Here is a 20,276-nt window from a genome sequence, read left to right on the forward strand (position 1 = left end):
TTATTACACATTGCTTATGACAGTAATATTCCATTTCAATCATATGCAGTTTGTTTGGCCATTCTCCAATTGGTGGACATCAGTTTTGTTTCCATTTCTTTGATACTAAAAAAAAAGTGCTGCTATAAATATTTCAAGGTACATAGGATCCTCCTCCTCCTCTTCTTCCTCCTTCCTCTTCCCTCTTCTTCTCCTCCTCTTCCTCTTTTCATGATCAATGTCCTTTCTCATGTTAAATGTCTCTGAACTTCTGCCTCTGGGTGGTGCCACAGGTATTCTCCATATCTCCTGCAGGGTGATGATTGAGGCAGGTCAGGGATGAAGGAAGGATTTTGAGAAGTGGAGCTTTCCAGGATAAGAGGATAAGATGGTAATAGGGTCAGGGACCTAATGAGATTAAGAGAACCCATTCTGGGAGCTATGTGCCATCTGCTTTCTCTACTTGTCCTCAGTTCCCTACCAGGTCTTGGTAGCAATAGGGCAGGGGTTTCTCCTCAATCCCCTTCTCTCTTTCTCTCTGTCTCCCTCTTTCTCACTCTGTCTCTGTCTTTTTCCTCTTTCTCTCCATCCCTCTCTCTTTTCCTCTCCTTCCCCCCCCTCCCCGCCTCAATCTCTTTCTCCCTCACTGCTTCTTTCATATCAGGGGGTGGTGGGTGTGGGCTCCAGGGAGTCCTGTGGCCCACAGCAAGGAGTTTGATGAAAAAAAGCCCTGCACCAGGGCTAATGTATCCTTGGTTCCAATCTCAGGACCTCCATTTACTACCTGTTTGAGCTTGGACAAATCGCTGCTCCCCTTTGTACCCATTTTCCTCATGTGTAAGGTCTTAGGAGACCTGGTTTCTTGTCCCTCCCCACCACTAATTAACAGTATGACTTTTGATGTCTATTAAATGACACATCTCTGGATCTTAGTTATTCCTCAGTAAAATAAAGGGGTTGAATGAAATGTTAATTAGAGGACTTTCAGAGGACTTTCATCTTAAACTGATGATCCTGTTTCTGTGACTTACTACTTGTACAACCCTGAAAAAAACCTATCTTCTTTCGGAATCTCAGTCTTTTTCTCTGTAAAATGGGGATCAGAGCTCTAGAGCTGAATCTCAGAAGCCATCTAGTCCAATCTCATTTTTCAGATGAGGAAACTGAGGTCCAGAAAAAGAAGTGCTCTTTCTAAGGTCCCATAGGTAGTAAGCATCAATTGTGGAATCTGAATATATTTCCACAGTAATAGTTGTACTTTGCAGGTCACAGGGTAATTTGTGAAGTCATTGGTTTGCAAATGTTAAAGCTTTATGGAAATAGTAACAGGTGACATGTGTCCTCCCTTCACCACTTCATTTGGGGTAGGAGTGTGGGGCTTGGGAGCTCTGTACCTACCCTAGGGATGGGCACAGTGAAAGGGTCTCCACTAGCTTTTTTTATGCTGCTCATTGACCGGAGCCTCAGTCCCTCCCCAGCAGACGTCATGTGGAGGAGGAAGGGAGGGAGGGAAGCCAAACATTCTCCTGTCTGTCTGGGCTGATGGGAGCCAGCTGGAGGGGAGATGGGAGGAGCTGGATTAGTCTTCCCTGCAGCTTAGCTCCTGCTGAGCAGTTGCCCTGGCCTTCAGCTCCTTGACTTGGCTGGGCCCACAGCCCAATGCCCTACCCAGACAGACCCCGATCTTCCTGGCCCCCATGTCTGCAAAGGGGATGAGATGACATCTTTGCTCCCAGGGGCTGTCCTGGGGGGCCTGTTGCTCCTGGCAGGTATGAGTGGGATTGACCCAATGGAATGGGGGAGGGCACTGAGCTTTGTACAAACTAGATTGAAGGTGGGAAAGGAGGGAAGGGCCCCTTTGTCACTCCTGGGTACCATACCATGAAAGGAGGGATCGGGGTTCTTATATTTGATCTCTGTGGGAAGTTAGGAGCAGTGGGTGGGATAAAGAGGGAGGTGGAAAAAGGGAGGCAGATTTCAGATTTATTCAGGAGAGAACTTTGCCACAAGCAGAATTATCCTCTCAAGCAGAATTATCCTCTCAAGCGGATCGGCTTGCCTGAGGATGGGGGCCTTCAAGCAGAGGCCGAATGAGCACTTGTTGGGAGATGATGGAGGGGAGCTGAGAGGAGGCCGCCTAGTGTTTATGGTGTTTATGACAGCAGTCATAAAACTGGAGTTCATATTCCAGTTCCCTACTTATTGGTTGTGTAACCTTGGACACATACCTCTCTGGCTCTCAGTTTGCCCATCTATAAAATGAAAATCATCCTATTTCTGCTGCCTTTTTCTCAGGGTTGTTGTGGGGGGAGAGCTCTATAAGCTTTAGAATAATATAGAAAATCAAAATAGAAAATAGGAGGTGCAGGAGATAGAGTGCGGGCCTGGAGTCAGGATGGCATTTTGTGAGTAAATCTGGTCAAACTTACCATGTGACCATGGGCTTCCCTCTCTAGCCCATTTTGCAGGCATGCCTCTGTTTCTTCATCTGCAAAATGGGCTAGAGAGGGAAGTGGCAGACCACTGCAGTGCCTCCTTGCCAAGAAAACCCTAAATAGAGTGACCAAGAGTCAGACACAATTGAACGGTAAAAGAAAAGCAATTCGTTACTGCCTGTGTGGCTTTGGGCAGGGCCTCAGTTCCCTCATCTACAAAATGAAGGGCTTGGACCAGATGATCTCTGGGGTCCCTTCAGCTCTAAAAGCATCCATTCCAGTGATCTGTGGTTGCAATCAGTTTAGACTCGGTGCCTTCCAATGCTGAGCTTCTGGAATTCTTCAGATTCCTCAAACCAGGAGTTGCCTGAGTTGGGCAGAACTATGTTGTTGTAGGGACAGGAGGCTGGGGAGGACGGAGGGGCCCAGCTCGGTCACCTACTCAGGGCTTGGGACAGCTCTCAAGGCTCGACTTTGGACCTTAGGATTAGTAATGGCAGCTTGGGCTGACGACCCAATAGACTTGTCCTGTTTCTAGAGTGCAGAGTAAAGAACAACATGGGTAGCAGTTTGGAATTAGAGAAATGGGTTCAAATTATATTGTTCCCCAATCTTCCATTTCTTAATTTTGTGACTTTGGACAAGTTAATGGCCCCCGTTTCCTCATCTATAAAGTGCAGGGAGAGGGGCAGACATCTATCTACCTTATTAATTAGGCTAAACTCTTCAGAGCATGGAAATCCTCAGTGTTTAGTGCAGTACCTGGCACATTATAGGCATATAATTCATTGCCCACAAATAGGTCCAAATCCCCATTGGGTCATTGTTTGGGTCCTGACTGACTCAGATTGAATGTAAATAGCAGTCACTTCTGCTTTGCTCAGAAACTCTGAGGGTCTTCCTCTCCCAAATTTATTTGTTTTGATTTGAAAATAAATTTTTTTGGACTAGGTGAAAGGAGATTCTTTACTTCAATTGTTGCCCAGCCTTAATCATTGAATGGGTGTGGCTTCTGGTCAAACTGTGGTCTGTTGAAGACCTTACTTACAAAGACCAAGGTCTCCCACTGCATCCAGGCCCGTCTCCTCCTGATCTATGTATGTCTGGCCACTGGACCCAGATGATTCTGGAGGGGAAAATGAGGCCGGTGACCTTGCACAGTGCTCTCCCACTTAAGTCCAGTTTTATGTCCTGGCATTCCTTCCCTGATGTCATGGTTGGCAAACCAAGGACAAACAACAGCAACAACTGATAAACAGCTTTTCCAATTCTAAAAATAGGGATAGGGATAAGGACTGCACTTGTGATTCCCCTGACAGGGGATTCCCAGGTGAGGAAAACCCTCTGCCAGGTGCAGGGTGATAACTCGCTGTCTCAGAGAGCTGTCTGGTGCATTGCCAGATTCGTCGGTTTGCTTGGTGCAGCCAATGACGTCTTCAGCGGGAGCTGAACATCTTGGGTCTTTGTGGTCACTCGCTTCGCCAGGCAACATCACCCGAGCCATTTCAGCCTAAGTTACAAGGAAGTAGATTCGGCCTGATATCCATGGGTATCCTGCGAAGGGAGCCAGCCCTGGAACCAGGAAGCCCTGGTCAAACCCTGTCTGGCACGCTTAGCTCTTAGCGTCCCTGGGAGCTTCCTGCGTCTCTGGGTTAGGGAGGAGAGCTGCCTTGGGGAGGCGAGGGTCCTCACCATTGCCCAGTCCAATGAAATGAAGCCTCTGGTGGGAAGAAACAGAAGGAATGACTCCCACTAAGCAGCGCAGACCGGCACTCGCGGGGTGGCTCGGGAACGGCGCAAGGGCAAAAGGAGCTAACTGAGGCAGAAAGTCCAGCTTGGAATCTAGATGGGTGACTGCAGCTCGCTTTTCGGCTCTGTGAAAGCAGGATAGCGACGTGGCACTTCCCACCTCTCTGGGGTGTCAGCCTTGACATGTTCTAGGGATGGGGACTGGCTCCATTACTAGACATATTTTCATGTTAACCCTCTAGAGATAATGAGAACAAGTCTACTGGGTCTCCAGTCTTAGCTGCCATTAAAGTAGATGATTCTTTAAAAATGGATTTTAAATTTAGACCGAAGAAATTGTTATTTCCATTATTCACGCAGATAGTATCTGACTCCCTCTGAGGGGGCTGTGGGGAGCACTTTTGGTCGGCAGGAGGGAGGCGGTGCCCGGCTGGGGAGGCGGTGCCCGGCTGGGGGAGGTGCTGCCCGGCTGGGGAGGTGCTCCGGCTGGGCGGGAGCGGTGCCAGGCTGGGGAGGCGGTGCCCGGCTGGGGAGGCGGTGCCCGGCTGGGGAGAGCCGTGCCGGCTGGGGGAGGCGGTGCCAGCTGGGGAGGCGTGCCCGGATGGGGGGGTGCTGCCCGGCTGGGGAGGCGGTGCCCAGGCTGGGGGAGGCGGTGCCCGGCAGGCGGGAGGCGGTGCCCGGCTGGGGGGGCGGTGCCCGGCTGGGGGAGGGGGTGCCCGGCTGGGGGAGGCGGTGCCGGCTGGGGGGGAGGTGCTGCCCGGCAGGCGGGAGGCGGTGCCCGGATGGGGGGGAGGCGCTCTCCCAGCAGGGGCACCCCGGGCTCCGGCTCCCGGCTGACGCCCCTCCCCCTCCCCTCCCCAGGTGTCTCCTGTATGGTCAACGTGGACGACTGCGCGTCTGAGCCCTGCTTCCACGGGGCGCCCTGCGAGGACGGCGTCAATGACTACGTGTGCCACTGCCCCCCGCGGTGGGGCGGGAAGGACTGCTCCGTGCTGCTCACGGGCTGCGAGGGCCACGCCTGCCGGCCCGGGGCGCAGTGCACGCCCACCTACCGGGCGGGGGCGCACGGCTACGCCTGCCGCTGCCCGCCGGGCTTCCACGGGCCCACGTGCGCCCAGCCCACCACGTTTTCCCTGGCGCCCGGCGGCTCCTTGCTCGTGGCGCTGCCCGTGGGCGACGACGGGCCCGGGCCGGCGGCCGTGTCGCTGAGGTTCCGCACCACGCTGCCCGACGGGCTTCTGTTCTCGCGCGGGGACGCCGTGGAGAGCCTCACCCTGGAGCTGTCCCGGGGCTCCCTGCGGGCCACCCTGAGGAGCCCGGGCTCCGAGCTCGCCCTGAGCCTCCGCGCCCCCTCGCTGAGTGACGGGCACTGGCACCGGGCGGAAGCGGCCCTCGCCCGCTCGGCCCTGGAGCTGCGGCTGTGGCACGAGGCCTGTGGGAGCGCGCCCTGCCTGCGCAGCCGCCCCCTGGCGGAGGAGGTGGCCCCGCTCGCCGGCGCTTCCTCGACGGGGTGCGCCGTGGGGCCACGGGCTGCGGGGCCGCGGGCCACCCTGAGGGCCCGGCTCGGACGCTGACTCGCGCTGGTGACGGGCACTGGCGGCTGCGCGCCTCGGACCCGCTCGGGCCCTGGAGTGCGGCTGGGCACGGAGCCCGTGGGCGCGCCTGGGGCCTGCGCAGCCGCCCGGCGGAGGCCTGGCCTGGACCTCTGGCCAGCCTTCCGCTGACGTGCGCGTGGGGCGCCTCGAGGGCGCCCAGGCCGTGGCTCCTGAGGGTGAGTGTCGCGGGCCGGGGCGGCGGCTGCCCGGACCGCCGAGGGCCGTCGAAGGCGCCTGGGCTCGGGACAGGAGCGCCCTCGCCCGTAGCCACCGGGCTGCCTGGCCTTCTGCCCCTTCCCAGTACCACGGGAGGCCTTCAGCCCCTCCCCAGGTGAGCGGCACGCGGGGCTGGTCGCTTCCCCCTGCCGACCCCTCCAGTACCACAGGTGGGGTGCTTCTCCCCTCCCCCCCAGTACCACCGGGTGTGGGTGCTTCTCCCCTCCCCCAGTACCACCGGGTGTGGGTGCTTCCCCCTCCCCCTCAGTACCACAGGTGGGGGTGCTTCCCCTCCCCCAGTACCACCGGGTGTGGGTGCTTCTCCCCCCCCCCAGTACCACCGGGTGTGGGTGCTTCTCCCCCCCCCGTAGGGTTGCCCCAGGGTGAGGGGTGCTTGAGAAGCCCGGGCGTCCCCCTTCGGACTCCGAGGGGAGAGCAGGCCGGAGCGCCCTCCCCCGTGCTGAGGCTTTCTCCGCTGTTCCCCCTCTCCCCAGAGCTGCCCGCCTGGACCTTCGGCCTGGGGGGCTCCCACAGCGCGGCCTCCTTCCTGCTCAGGGACGCGCCGGGCCCCAACCTCACCGTGTCCTTTGTCCTGCGGACTCGCCAGGCCGCCGGCCTCCTGCTGCAGCTGACCAACGGCTCTCTGCCGGCCTACACCGTGTTCCTGGCCCGGGGGGAGCTCCGCGTGGAGGTGGCCGCCGCGGCCCAGGTGGTGGCCCTGCCCGGGCGCTTGGATGACGGGCACAAGCACCTGGTGACCCTGGGCCTGGGCCGGGGGCAGCTCCAGGGGCCGCCTCTGGGCCCCAGCTACGAGGTCTACGTCGGGGGTCTGGCCTCGGCAGCCTGGGCCCAGCCCTGGGGCGGCAACTTTAAAGGTTGCCTGCAGGATATCCGGCTTAACAGCCTCCGCTTGGACCTTCTCCCCCTCCTTCAGCCCGACAACCGGACCGGTTCTGGGGGAGCGTTGGAAGGGCGGGCCAGCAACCTTACTCTGGGCTGCGTCTCGGAAGATACCTGCAGGGTGAGTAGCGAAGGCGGGCTGGGCGGTGCGGAGAGAGTGAGCCACTGAGTCAGGGCTTCTCTGGACTTGGAGTGTCCGAGCTGGCAGACACGCTGGAACTTAGAACACACATCAAAACACAGAATACCAAATGTCAGCGGGGAGAGACCCTGCCTGTGGGCTGTGAGAACAAAGAACACAGAGGGACCCGAGGAAAACGTTTTCACTGATTGCACCAGAGAAGAGCTCACTCTTGCCATGAAGGGCCCCTTTATCTTGTCACCAGTGGTCCCCTCATCTTCCTTCTGATGGATCATAGAGTGTTTCTGAACTGACCTTGGACAGCGTATAGCAAGGGCAATGAAGTAGAAAGATTGCTGGCTTGGGAGGCAGAACACCTGCCTTTGCTTCTTGGCCCTTGAGCAAGTCACAACTTTATTGAGTCTCAACTTCTCCATCTATTAAGTGGAGCTACTTTTTCTTTTTTGGCTGAGGCCATTGGGGTTCAGTGACTTGCCCAGGGTCACACAGCCAGGAAGTGTTAAGTGTCTGAGGCCAGATTTGAACCCTCACTTCAGGGCTGGCGCTCTATCCACTGCGCCATCTAGCTGCCCCTGGAGTTATATTTTCATTACCTGACTATCTCAAGGTATTGCTTCATGGAGAATGTTTTGTAAATAGTTTAAGGATAATAGAATCACAAGCTGCTATTTATTGTCCTGTTTAATCTTTACTACACAAGAATCTACTTCAGCAACTTCTCTGACAAGATCCAAGTTTATCTAAATTTAATGTCCAGTTCCAGCATCCCGTAAACAGGCCATTCCTTTATTCCCAGAGATCTCCCAACTCTGGGGACTGAGGGTTCCCAGGTCCCCAGTGTAGCTGACTCTGAACCTCATTGACCCAGTCCTAAGCTTCCTGTCCAGGGCCTAAGGAGGAAAGGAGATCGTGGCTCCTTTCACTGCTCATCAGTACCTCTCAGACCTAAGGACAAATGTACTAGCTTGGTACCCCTCCTCTGGGCCTTGCATCCCTTCCTGAGAAGGGATTACTGTGAGGGGGGTGCGGTGCACATCTTTAAGGCTCTTCAGAAATGGGAACTCCTGCTTCTCTTTTTGCAGTTTGACCCTTGTCACAACGGAGGGACATGTACTGTGACCTGGAATGACTTCATCTGCAGCTGCCCTCACAATTTTACAGGGCCCACGTGTGCTAAACGCCTATGGTGTCAGGCCCAACCCTGTCCCCCTTCTACCACCTGTGCCGAAGTCCCCGATGGTTATGTATGTGAGTAGAGAAAACCCTCTATCTTGTCCTTTCACCTCTAGGAAGATCCTAAGCTCTACATTCATTCACTTATTCAATTCACCAGACAAATCTAAAACTCCCACTGGAGTGGGATAATACATGCCTCCGCAAGGTAGTACAAGGTAACATGTATTTAAGATGTTTTGAACACTTTAAAGCAGTATAAAAATGCTAGATAAAATAATAACAATTATTATGATGGTAACTACAAACTAGATACAAGGTGATTTGGGAGAAGCATTAGTAGCTGATAGGGCAGCTAGATATATAGTACGTAGCGCACTAGGCCTGGAGTCAGGAAGACTCATCTTCCCAAGTTCCAATCGGCCTCAGACACTAGTTGGGCAAGTCACTTAACTCTGTTTGCTTCAGTTTCCTCACCTGGTAAAATGAACTGGAGAAAAAATAGCAAATGTTCCTAGGATCTTTGCCAAGAAAACCCCAAATGGGGTCAGGTAGAGTTGGATCCAACTGAAAATGTCAACTATAAAAAGAGTAGTTGAGGGGATTAGTAAAAGTTTGGAAAGTGCCTCTGAGCTGAGTCTTGAAAGAAGTAAGTGATGCTAAGAGAAGGAGGTGAGAAAACATTCCTTCTAGGGATGTAGGGTCATGGATGAGGAACAGCAGGAGGCCCGTGTAGTTGGCCCGTAGAATGTGCAAGGGGGACCCATCTCTAATAAGTCTGGGAAGGGGGGCTGGGACCATGTTGTGGGGCCATGAAAGCCCTGTGGGGGAGGTTCTTGATGAGTTGGCACTAGGGCTCCTGATAAAGGCAGCAGAGGGGTCCAAAGGGCTGGGGGAGATCTGAGAGTATTAGGGGAATAAGAGTCTTCATGGAGGAAGTGGAGGTCTTCTCCCCAGGAGCAGCTTTGCCCCCTCTCTTCTAAGGGATCTCACACTGATTAGGGAGATTGGGGGGACCCACATCCCAAGGATGGGTTTGACCTTACAACTCCTAAGGCTCCCTAGGCCAAGCAGGCTCACAGCCCAAGAGACTGTCCGGAGCCCTAGGGCCATGGTCTGATGGGTCAGATGTTACTGGAAGGCACCTTGGGCCCGACTCTGGCAGCTGCTTACTGCAGAGGCAACAGGGATCTCCCAGAATGCCCATTCCCCTCCCCCTCAGCCTTGATTACCCAGCTGGACACGTCCCTTGACTCTCTTGAGAATAGGTAGAAAGTAAACCTCAGCTCTGGCCCCAGGCTCACGCACTCTGTGCCTTTCCCCTAGGTCTGGCCAACGCTACGTTCCAAGATCAGCCGCCCGCCGTCTTCACCAGCCACAATATGTCGGCCCAGCGGGAGCTTGTGGCGCTCTCCTTGGCTTTCCGGACCCGCGACCTGGAGGCCGTCCTGCTGCAGGCAGCTGGGGAGGGAGCCTCGCTGAGGGTGGCCATTCACAACGGCTCTTTGTCTGTGTCTGTGCGCAGCGGGAACAGCGTTGAGGGGGCTACCTTTGGAGGCGTTGCGCCCGTTTCCGACGGGGCCTGGCACCTGGTCTCCCTGGCTATGGAGGAGCCAGCGGCTTCCCTCTCTCGATGGCAGCTGCGTCTGGATGAGGCACAAAACGTGACCCTTTGGGGCCAGGCAGGGACCCTGGACTTCCTGCGCCACCACGTGCGGGTGGTTTTGGCTGAAAACTTCACAGGCTGCTTGGGCCGCGTGACCGTGGGCGGCCTGGACCTGCCCTTCGCCCGCCTGCCCACACCTCTCCCCCAGCCGGAGCAGTTCCTTCTGGAGGGTGGTGGTGTGGATCTGGGCTGTCGCGGGCATCCCGTGTGCTCAGCAGAGCCCTGTCTTCACGGGGGCACTTGCCAGGACCTCTTTGACGCCTTCAGCTGTGCCTGTGGGGCCAGTTGGAATGGCCCGCGGTGTGAGGTGGACGTGGACGAGTGTGGCTCTGCTCCCTGTGTCCACGGCCGCTGCAGGAACTTGCCAGGCAGCTACCAGTGCCAGTGCAGCGCAGGCTACACAGGGAAGCACTGTGAGAGCGACGTGGATGACTGCCTCGAGCACTCATGTCTGCATGGGGCTACCTGCGTGGACGGCCTCCTCAGCTACTCCTGCCGCTGCCCTCCCGAGTTCTTCGGCCCCCGGTGCCAGTAGGTCCCTGGGCTGGGAGGCTCCTCTGGCCGGAGCCTGGGACCCATCCTTGAGATATGGGTGGTTTTGAGCAAGAGGTTTCCCCCTGTGACGCAAGCACAAGATGTCTTGGGCCCCTTGCAGTTCTGTGCTCTCTGCTCCAACATCATGTACATCCCCTTACCACAGGACACTCTAATCTTCTGCCTTCTAGGGTCCCTTTCTGCTCCAGCAGTCTGTGGTCCTTCTTCCAACACTGTGTTCTCCTTCCAGTTCTAACATCCTCTCTTTGTATGCTCTAGAGTTCCTTCTATGACTCTATCTTTTCTCGTGCTTTGTCCTAGGATCCCTTTCCGTTCTAATGTCCTGAGTTCTGAAAGCTGACATCTTAGGCTGTCCTTCAGGTGAACAGCCAGCCCACCTCTCTTCTCCTATGTTCTAGGGTCCTTCATCAATAAGACTTTCTATTTTTTCTCCTCTAACACAGCGATCTAGGCTCCCTTCCAGTTCTAACATCCTGCCTTCTATATAGTCTGTGTTCTGGAGGCTCTTCCCCCTCCAACATCTTATTCCAGGTGCTAGAATCCCTTTCAAAACTTACACTTTCCGATGGTTGCTCATTTCCTAGGTGGCCCTTCCCGCCGGAAGAATGCGGCCGCAATTTCACTTGCCTGAATGGAGGCCACTGTTCTGATGGGCCCTGGGGAGCCAACTGCAGCTGCCCGATGGGCTTCACAGGCCTGAGGTAAGGGAACTTAGGGGAATGCTAGAGCTGGTGGTAAAGTGGGGAATGGGTTTCAGGGTCCCAAGGCAGGAACAGAGGAACTTGGGCCGAGGTCTCCTCACTGAGGGAGAAAGGGACCCTGTTCTTTACGGTTTCTGGCCTATGAAATACTTACAGAGGTTGCCTCAGAGCCAGGGCAGGTTGTCACCCATGTACCATAGCTGGAGGGACTATGGCAACCAGAAATTATGGAATTTAGAGCTGGAAGGAACCTTAGTGGTCATTTGGCCTAGCACCGAGACTCTACAGAGGAAACTGGCCTGGAGAAGGGACAGGGTTTGGAGAGGGACTGAGGCAGTACATGGCAGCCTGGTAATTTCCCTACTAGGTGCCCCACTCTGGAACATGTCCCCAACTGGCTGGTCTCAGTGGGTGAAATGCTGCCATTGGCTCCCCCTTCTTTTGGGCTAAGAAAGCTCCGTTCTCACCGAACCCTTTCCAGCCTTTGAGGGGAATGAGTATAAACAGATTAGCATCATTCATCTAGCAGGGTCCTGAGACAATTGTAGAAACTGGAGATGGCTAAAAATTGGTTTTTTGTTTATTTGTTTGTTTTATCAGAGGGATGAAGGAATTTGGCTTAATGGAGCTGTTAATTAATATATTCATAAGAGTGAAAAAATGAGTAATGCATCTTGAAATGAAGATACGAATATCAGATTCGCATGCCCACAAATGAGTCCTTGGGCATAATGAGGCAGATGGGAGAGTTTCATCAAATAGTGGCAGAACCCTACCAGTCAAAGCCCTATTTAAACCAAAGCTCTGAAAAAGCCAGGAGGCCTGGGTCCTAGTGCTGGGGGACCTCAGCTGGATCATTTTATTTCTCTGGGCTTTTGTTCCCTCCTCTGGAAAATGAGAGGAATGGATTAATGATCTCTAGAGCCCTTTCCAGTTCTGATGAAAACATCCCAATCTGAGACTTGCCACTAACTTGGTGTATGACTTTGGCAGGTAATTTCTCATTAATTCCTATATCTGTCAAGTGAGTAGTTTGGGCTACATAATCTCTCACATCCCCTTCAAATTTCAAGTATGAAATTCAGTCCTTATAGTTCTGGTAATCCCCTTCCCAAAATCTGTTGGAGGATTATGGATAACACTCATCCTTGGAAGGGTCATGCTCACTGTTGCCAGTTTCTTGGTGAAGGGTTCTCTTAGGAACACAAGATTAAACAGTCTTAAAATAAGAAGTGATTTTAGGATCCAAAATATCCTATATATTTTGGATATATATTTGGGAGGGACTTTTGACAATTATAACACAGAATATTAACATAGGAAGGAACCTCCAAGGTTCCAATACTCATTGGAAATATGACTCCATTTATAACATCCTTGCTCACTAGTAAAACAAAGTCTGCTCAAATATTTCTAGGGATGGGGAGTTTACTTTCCCCTAAAGTCCTTGGTCACCTCTGATTGCTAGGATGGTCTTCTAAGAGGTAGAGAGACAGCAGGGCATTGGGGCTGGATTTGACTTTGGTTATGGGGTACAGAGTACTATGTTAGCTTTTGCTTTCTTCCACATTACAGGTGTCAAATTCGGATACCTGAGTGTGAACCCAACCCTTGCCAGAATGGCGGTACCTGCCAAGCAGCTGGGAGTGAAGTTGAATGTATCTGCAGCAGCAATTTTGGGGGCCGGCATTGTGATGTGGCTGTGAGTTGGGGGCCTGGGCTCCATGTCCTCAGGGAGTGAGAGGGTGGCTGAGGCAGGTGGGCATAATTTTGATGGTTTCGGTTATCTGGGAGCTATGGAAGTAGGAGAGGTAATTGGGGATAAATGTCGAGAAATCACTATACTGGCTTGCAGCTATCTGGATTTTCATGGGAAGTTCACTGTGGAGGGGGAGGGGAGGGAGCTGGCCCACATCCCACCTGTGGCACTACAACCTTGGGAGGGCCAGAGACTTTGTCCAAAGGCACACAAATACAAGGAGGATGCTCAGAATCATAAGGGAAGGGGGACAATTGAGATGGGTGAGGGCATGAGTCTGAATTTGGGGGAGGGAGAGGGCAGAGAATAACAGGAAAATACCTGGGCATCTGGGGAGGGGATTTCCTCTCCCGGGTCTTCAAACAACTTGTGGTCATGAAGTTAAATCACAGAAGTATGGAGCTCGCAAGGATATCTGGGCACATTCCAACCTACCCTCAAGCAGCAATGTCCTACATCACTCTTGACAAGTGGTCAGTTAGACTCAATCTGAAGCCCTCCAGGGATGGGGAGCTGTCTCCCAAGGCAGCTTATTTAACCTTGTGACAGCATTAAATGTTCAAAAATGGTTCCTTACATTGAGCTGGCATTTGCCTTTTGGTGACTTTTACCTCCCCTGGTTTCTGTTCAAACAGAACAAGTTAATCCCTTTGTCCCATGACTAGTCCTCTAATATCCTCTCTGCCTCTGATGTTAAAGAGTAAAGTTAACTCCAAGTTAAAGAGTAAAATTTCCCCCATTGCTTCAGTGGAATGTCCTAGGATGGGACGACCATCATGGCTGCCTCCGAGTAGGTTCCATCTTGTCACTGCCATGTCTAGACTATGGCACTCAGTCTTGGATAATTGTTCTAAATGGAGTTTGATCCCAGCCAAGGACACACAACACCAAACCCACCTTTTTTGGAGGGAGGAAAGATCAAAATCCTTTACTTTCAAGAGGTATTTTTTAAAAAGCCTTCCTGTGTTCTTCCTGGTTATAAGGTGAGGAGGAAGGGCTAAGAATCATGTTCACAACTCCATTCTTTTTCCCAAGGTTCCTTTCAGCTTTAATATTCAGTGACTTCTGGGGACTCTGGGGGATAGGCTAAGGAGTGCCCTCACCCTGTTTTATACTTTTATGCTTCTTGCTTTCTTCCAGTAGGATTTAGGGAAGCAGAAGCAGAGGAAATAAATGTGCATCTAAATATACCAGACTGGCTACTGCCTTCTGACTTGAACCATGGCCACCTGCCCTAGTATAGGACAGAGAAGGCATGTGAAAAGGGCCTGGAGGCTCTTAGTGGACTTCCAAGTTGAATCAGTGGTCAACAATTGAAATAGCTATTTTAGGCTATGTAGACAGAGAGTGTCTTGCTTGAGGCGGATAATGAGTCTGACATCCTTGTCAGACCTCTATGTTGAGAGCCAATTTGGCTCCGGGCACCACATTTTGGGAAGGACATTGTCAAGCTGAGCCTGTTTAGAGAGGGGCAGCCAAGGTAGGGAAGGTCTGAGAAACTGTACTATCCAAGGGCTGGTCCAAAGGAACTGGGAGGGAGTGATTAACAAGAAGACTGAGAGGGATGCCATTGTTGTCTAAGTATTTCAAGTTCTATCATGAGATGTATTTCTAGGTCTATTATGGAGTTCTGATTAGCTTCAGAGGGGAAAAAATAAAACTAAGAAGTTGTTAAAGGGAAGGCAGATTTTTAAAGCACTTCCCAATAATTAACAACAAGCCAAGGTGGCTTGAACTTGCCTTGTGAGGTCAGTGAATTCCCTCACTCTGGCAGTTTTCAATCAGAGGCTGAATGACCATTTGCAAGGAGGGGCTGGATTAAATTACGGTTGGGGGTCTTCTTGGTTTTTTCATCTCTAAAGTGAGAGGGTTGGACTCGGCTCACCTCAGAGGTCTCTTTCCTTCTCCAAAGCCCCTGTTCCTGGAACAGAAGTCGAGTCTGTGACTCCTAGGGCCTGGGAGACTGCACAAGCTGTGGCCAGCTCTCTGAGGTTCACGTCTCTCTTCCCGTTGATGTCTTTTGCAGAAGGGGCCTCCAGTCACGCTGTTCTCGTTCCCGCTGATTGAGGTCGTGGTGCCCGTGGCCTGCGGGTGCCTTCTGCTGCTCCTCATCGGCCTCCTCTCGGGGGTCCTTGCAGCCCGGAAAAGACGTCAGTCTGAGGGGACCTACAGTCCCAGCCAACAGGAGGTGGCGGGGGCCCGGCTGGAAATGGACAGTGTCCTCAAGGTGCCTCCTGAGGAGCGGTTGATATGACCTGTGCCCTTCACCCCCAGCACACACAATACACATACAACTCCCAGGCCAGGGATTGGGGCCGTGGCCCAGGGCTCAGATGGTGAGCCAGCCCTGGCAGGAAGCCACCCACTCAGTTATGACGTATGGGCTCCACTAAAGCCAACTGCAAAGGGCCAAGGGAACCCTGGTCCTCGGAGATGGGCTACGTCACAAGCTCTTTCCTCCTCCGCCTCTCGGGCCAGTGAAGCTTGGGACTCCTGGTCTGATACCAGGAAAACTGCACCAATCCCAGGAGCCCTAGAAAGCAGAGGGTCAAGGATGTGCTACAGCAGCAAATGCTCTGGATCTGGAGTCAGCCTTTTGGCCCAACTTTGAATCCTTCTCCCTCATGTGACATTTCCCTTCTTTTGGCTTTGGTTTTCCCTTTGGTAGACTGAGAGGACTGGGTTTGGGTCCTTCCAGCTTTATCCAATAAACTGACTTGGATTATTTGGTTATCTTCCCCCTGGATCCTGAGAGCAGAGCTCTTCCTTGACCCATGTCGGCCAGCACTGTGCAGGCAGCTTGGGACCCGGTGGAGATGGCTGCAGGGCCCAGGAGGGCCCCATTTCAGATAGAAACTGCCTGTCCAGGGGCCCTCCCTCTTGTCTGCCTGACATGTAGAACCTTCAGCCCTATTTCCTCCTCCTCAGCCTCAGGAAGAGTTTTTGAGGGAACTGGACTTTCTGAGGGAATTCTGCCCAGTGCTCCCAGGACCAAACTGCCGCCTCTTTCCCTAACACCAGTGGCAGGGTTCCAGATGGGACCAAGAACAAGAAACACATATGAAGAATGCTTGTGGAGGACATCAGTTCTTCCTTACCTTGGTCACCATCTTTGGATCACCTTTAGGAAATGGGGCACAACTCAGGGAACCAAACCCGCACGACAAGAGTAATGCAAGAGAGCTAAAGACCACCCTCCCCTTGCCCCTTCCTTCTTTCTGGTATCTGTGTATTCCTATTTAAGGAATTGTGCTTCAGCTGGGCTGAGGCTGTGTGTGTGTGCGTGTGCGCGTGTGTGTGTGTGAGTGTGAGAGACAGAGTGGGGGCAGATTTGTGAGCACACATGTAGCCTTTATGGGCATCCCGGTGTGTTCATATTAATGTACACTTGTGCGTATATATACCTATGTGTATGTATATTTGATTATGGGGCGGGCCAAAGGCAGGGAGGAAAGGCCAAATGTCACAAATCTTGGGTTTACTGAAGGCTTGGTTAGAGTTTTGCTGGGAACAGTCCACAGAATGCAAAAATTCCTATTTCCAGATGACTTTCGTGTAGCATCTGGAAAATCAAGATGAAGAACTCTAATCAAGTCTGCGAGCATCTCCTCTCTTCCCAGAAATGTCAGTGGCACTTTCCTCTCAATACATAGGACGAGTCACACACACTGGAGTTAAATTCGTAAATTGTACTACTGAACCTGAACACTGGGGCCCGGAGCCCAGAAGTGCCTTCTAACGCCCTGAACACGGCTATCTAACATCTTGGATTCTGGTTGTAATGCACGTGGTTTTTATGTGCTTAGTGGAGATGGTGATTTTCATCTTGTATGTTGTCCTTTCACAACTGTGATGGAATCTTCTCCTGAACCACCAATCAGTGCAGGCCACATACTGTCTTAGTGTCTCTGAAACCATCTGCCAGGATGGGATGGCTAGTAAGGCTCTCCTTGGTAAGGGAGGATAATGAGCCATCACTCCTGCCTAGGCAACCAGAAAAAGCCAACAGAAACTCCTAGGCGAAAATGCTCTAGTCTTTGAAGTTTTTCTCTCTGCTGACTCCAGGTCCCTGTCTCCCTTGTAGCTTTTGTTAAATTCCTGCTTTGTCCAGAATCTCTTTGGGGGCACTCTGTCCCCCAAACCCCACAGGAACTATGTGGTAGCTGGGGCCACAAAGCTATATTGTCATATAGGGGCAGCAATAAATAAGTCAGGTAAAATTGTTCTAAAATCTGCCTTCATCTTACATACCCACTAGCAAAAACAAAACCAAAAGCCAAATTCTTGTAAAGCGTTCTGGATGGCACAAAAGCACTCTTCTCTACTCTGGGAAAGGTACTGGGATTGATGTCAGACTATTCCAGGATTACACACTGGCTTTATATGTTTTCATGGCACATGTGATTTAGGGCAGCCCAGGAGGATAGAGATGGCTGGGCCTGAGTCAAGAAAACTTGAGTTCAGATACTTTCTAGCTTTGTGACTCTGGGCAGCTCCCTTAACCCTGTCTGCCTCAGTTTCCCCATCTATAAAATGAGCTGGAGAAAAGAATGGCAAACTTCTCCAGTATCATTACCAAGAAAACCCCAAATGGGGTCTAGACTGAAATTAAACAGCAACAAATGATCTACCAAAGATGTGAAATTTCTGTCCTCAAGAAGCTTACATATTTTTTTCCTTCAGAAGCAATTGGGTTTAAGTGACTTGCCCAGGGTCACACAGCTAGGCAGTGTTAAGTATCTGAGGTCACATTTGAACTCAGTTCCTCCTGACTTCAGGGCTGGTGCTCTATCCACTGGGACACCTAGCTTCCCAAGGAGCACGTATTTTATTGGGAGACATAATGTATGAGAAGTCAAAAAATATTTAAATATCAAATTGAGGAGAGAGGACATTAACAACCAGGGAAAAGACTTCCTGTGGAAGGTAGCATATGATTTGGGACTTGGGAAGGCAGGAACCCTAAGCTGAGATGGGTAGAATGGGAGAATGCATCCCAGGAATGGATATGGGAAGTAGAATACCAACGTTAGAGAACAGCTGGAGGGCTAGATAGACTGATATGAAGAGTTATAAGGAAAGTAACATGCTAGAGGCAGAGCGTGAAGGGTTTTAAATGCCAAACTGAGAAATGTGTTTTACTACAACAGAGTCTTTGAAAATTCCTGAGTGTTGGGAAATGACATGGTTAGACTTAGGCTTTAGAAAATTATTTTCTTAACTGTGGAGAAGATGGCTCCAAACTAACTGTTGTCTCTTTCCTGTACAGGAGTGTTTCTCAAGTATATTTGTTCAGAGGACAGAATTCTTAGTTATGGCTCGCCTCTGAATAAAATGACAGCGTGGACTCCACATCCTACAGCACCTACCAGCATGACACTGGGGGAAGGGTCTTGAGAGGGCATCAGGAGGCTTGGGTCCTCGCCTTATTTTTTCCATTTACTTGGTGGAACCTTTGGACAAAACACCTTTCTCTGGGACTCATTGGCAAAATGTGAGAATGTTGGAATAGGTGTTAAGTTAAAGTGAACTACATAACTCCTGATGTCTGTGGGTGCCATTTTATTTCCTAACATTTGAAGCAATGGCAGAGTGGGAGGAATTGATTTTATATTCAGAAAGCCTGGATTGGAATTCTGGTTTTGACATCAATTTGTGGAACTCTGGGCAAGTGACTTCATTTCTTTTTTTCCCTGAAAAATGAATATCCTAGGACATGTCCCATCTGGCCCATGAGACTATTTGGAGGGAAGTGCTACATAAATCATAGAGTACTCAGGAAGTGAAGGCTATTTCTATTCCTAAAAGTCCCTTTTCCATTTTGTCACTTTGTCTTATTCTGACATTCAGTGTTTAGCCCAGGAGGGAAAACTGTACAGCCAAATGAAAGAACCCCAATCTCGGCCTCTCTGGTCTCTTCATCTGGGCCCAGCTCTTGGGGAAGCAAGATTTCAAAGGCTTAGAGAAAGGAAACCTACCATGAAGGGCAAACTACAGGCAAGGCTAGAATCTGATGAGTAGCCAAATAATGAAATGTGCCCATGTACTGATACAGCAGGAGATGCCAGTGAGACTTTACGAGCTTTTCCTTAGGAAGGTCGGCACAAAGAGTGTGTCTGAGGCTGCTCACTAAAATCCTCCTTGGACTCTCTAGGACACTTGCCACTTATGGGGTACTCCCTACAGCACCCACCAGCATCTCACTGGGGGGAACATCCTTAACAGAAAGCATCAGGACGCTTGGGTCTTACTATTTTTTCCACTACTCACAAGGGAGGTGACTTTTGGACAAGTCATTTTTGGATTGCCTCTTGTCATGTAATGATGGGGACCCAATTCTAGTCTACATGGTAAGGGAACAAAAGGAGAAATCACTCCCATCCAGCAGCCAGAAAAAGCCAGCAGAAACTCCTAGGCCAAATAATTTTTCCTTCTGCTGATCTCACTGGTAAAACATAGAGGTTGGACTAGATGTTAAGGCAACTTATACTGCCAACATTTTATGCTCTAAAGGCCTTTCTAGAATGAAGCTGGTTCACAACCCCATGGGGGGCTCATAACTGAGTGTGGAGGTTGTGAAATTATGATTTATTGTCATAAATTTGATTCATATAACTAAAAGTATCAGATTCTTGGGTGAAAATGGGTTAAAAGTAGAAAAAGTTTTATAAGTCTGGTTCTGGAAGTAGTTAGGAAAAAGTCAAGAAGACTTTAAATCATGCCTCAGACAGTTATTTTGGGTAAGTCATTATCCTCTACCTCATTTTCTTCATCTTTAAAATGAAGGGATATCTACTTCTCAGGGTTGTCGACATTAAAATTTTATACACACATGCAAACACTTTTTTTTTTTTTTTTGGGTGAGGCAATAGGGGTTAAGTGACTTGCTCAGAGTCACAAAGCCAGGAAGTGCTAAGTGTCTGAGGCCAGATTTGCACTCAGGTCCTCCTGACTTTAGAGCTGGTGCTCTACCCACTGCACCACCTAGCTGTCCCATTCAAATAATATTTATAATTTGTTTTGCATATTTTGAAGCACTGTGTAAATGCTAGCTGTTATGATTTAAGCTCCCTTGTAGTTAAAAATGAATGAAAATCCTTACACATCATGAGTCCACCATTGCTCAGGTCCTGGCCAGATCACTCCCTTCATCTTCACATCAGCTACATTGGTAGGAGTAATCATTAACTATGGTTCCCATTTCCCTGCACCTTAAAGGTTCCAAGACTTGTGAAGTTTTACTAATGATGATGATTCTTTCACTGGGCAATATAATACAATGAAGAAAATCCTGGAGTCAGGAAAAGCTGGATTCAAATTCTAACCTAGACCTTAGTAAGTGAGCATCCTTGAAGAAATTTATTTCTTTGAGCTTCAATTTTCTCATGTGAAAAATTTAATGAATA

General features: G+C 51.0%; 1 protein-coding gene across 1 annotated transcript in view; it reads left to right on the forward strand.

Annotated features, from left to right (window-relative positions):
- Positions 1-17,387, forward strand: part of CRB2 (crumbs cell polarity complex component 2) — a 39,839-nt gene extending 22,452 nt beyond the window's left edge. The window contains exons 7-16 of the mRNA XM_031949325.1: positions 5,025-5,680; positions 5,841-5,934; positions 6,060-6,144; positions 6,243-6,250; positions 6,346-6,995; positions 8,099-8,264; positions 9,516-10,386; positions 10,995-11,111; positions 12,687-12,813; positions 14,897-17,387. Of these exons, the coding sequence (XP_031805185.1) occupies positions 5,025-5,680; positions 5,841-5,934; positions 6,060-6,144; positions 6,243-6,250; positions 6,346-6,995; positions 8,099-8,264; positions 9,516-10,386; positions 10,995-11,111; positions 12,687-12,813; positions 14,897-15,124 (3,002 nt within the window). The 3' untranslated portion in view covers positions 15,125-17,387. The remainder of the gene's footprint in view (positions 1-5,024; positions 5,681-5,840; positions 5,935-6,059; positions 6,145-6,242; positions 6,251-6,345; positions 6,996-8,098; positions 8,265-9,515; positions 10,387-10,994; positions 11,112-12,686; positions 12,814-14,896) is intronic.
- The last annotated feature ends 2,889 nt before the right edge of the window (positions 17,388-20,276 follow it).

This window comes from Sarcophilus harrisii, chromosome 2 (assembly GCF_902635505.1).
Source record: "Sarcophilus harrisii chromosome 2, mSarHar1.11, whole genome shotgun sequence".
NCBI classification, from domain to species: domain Eukaryota; kingdom Metazoa; phylum Chordata; class Mammalia; order Dasyuromorphia; family Dasyuridae; genus Sarcophilus; species Sarcophilus harrisii.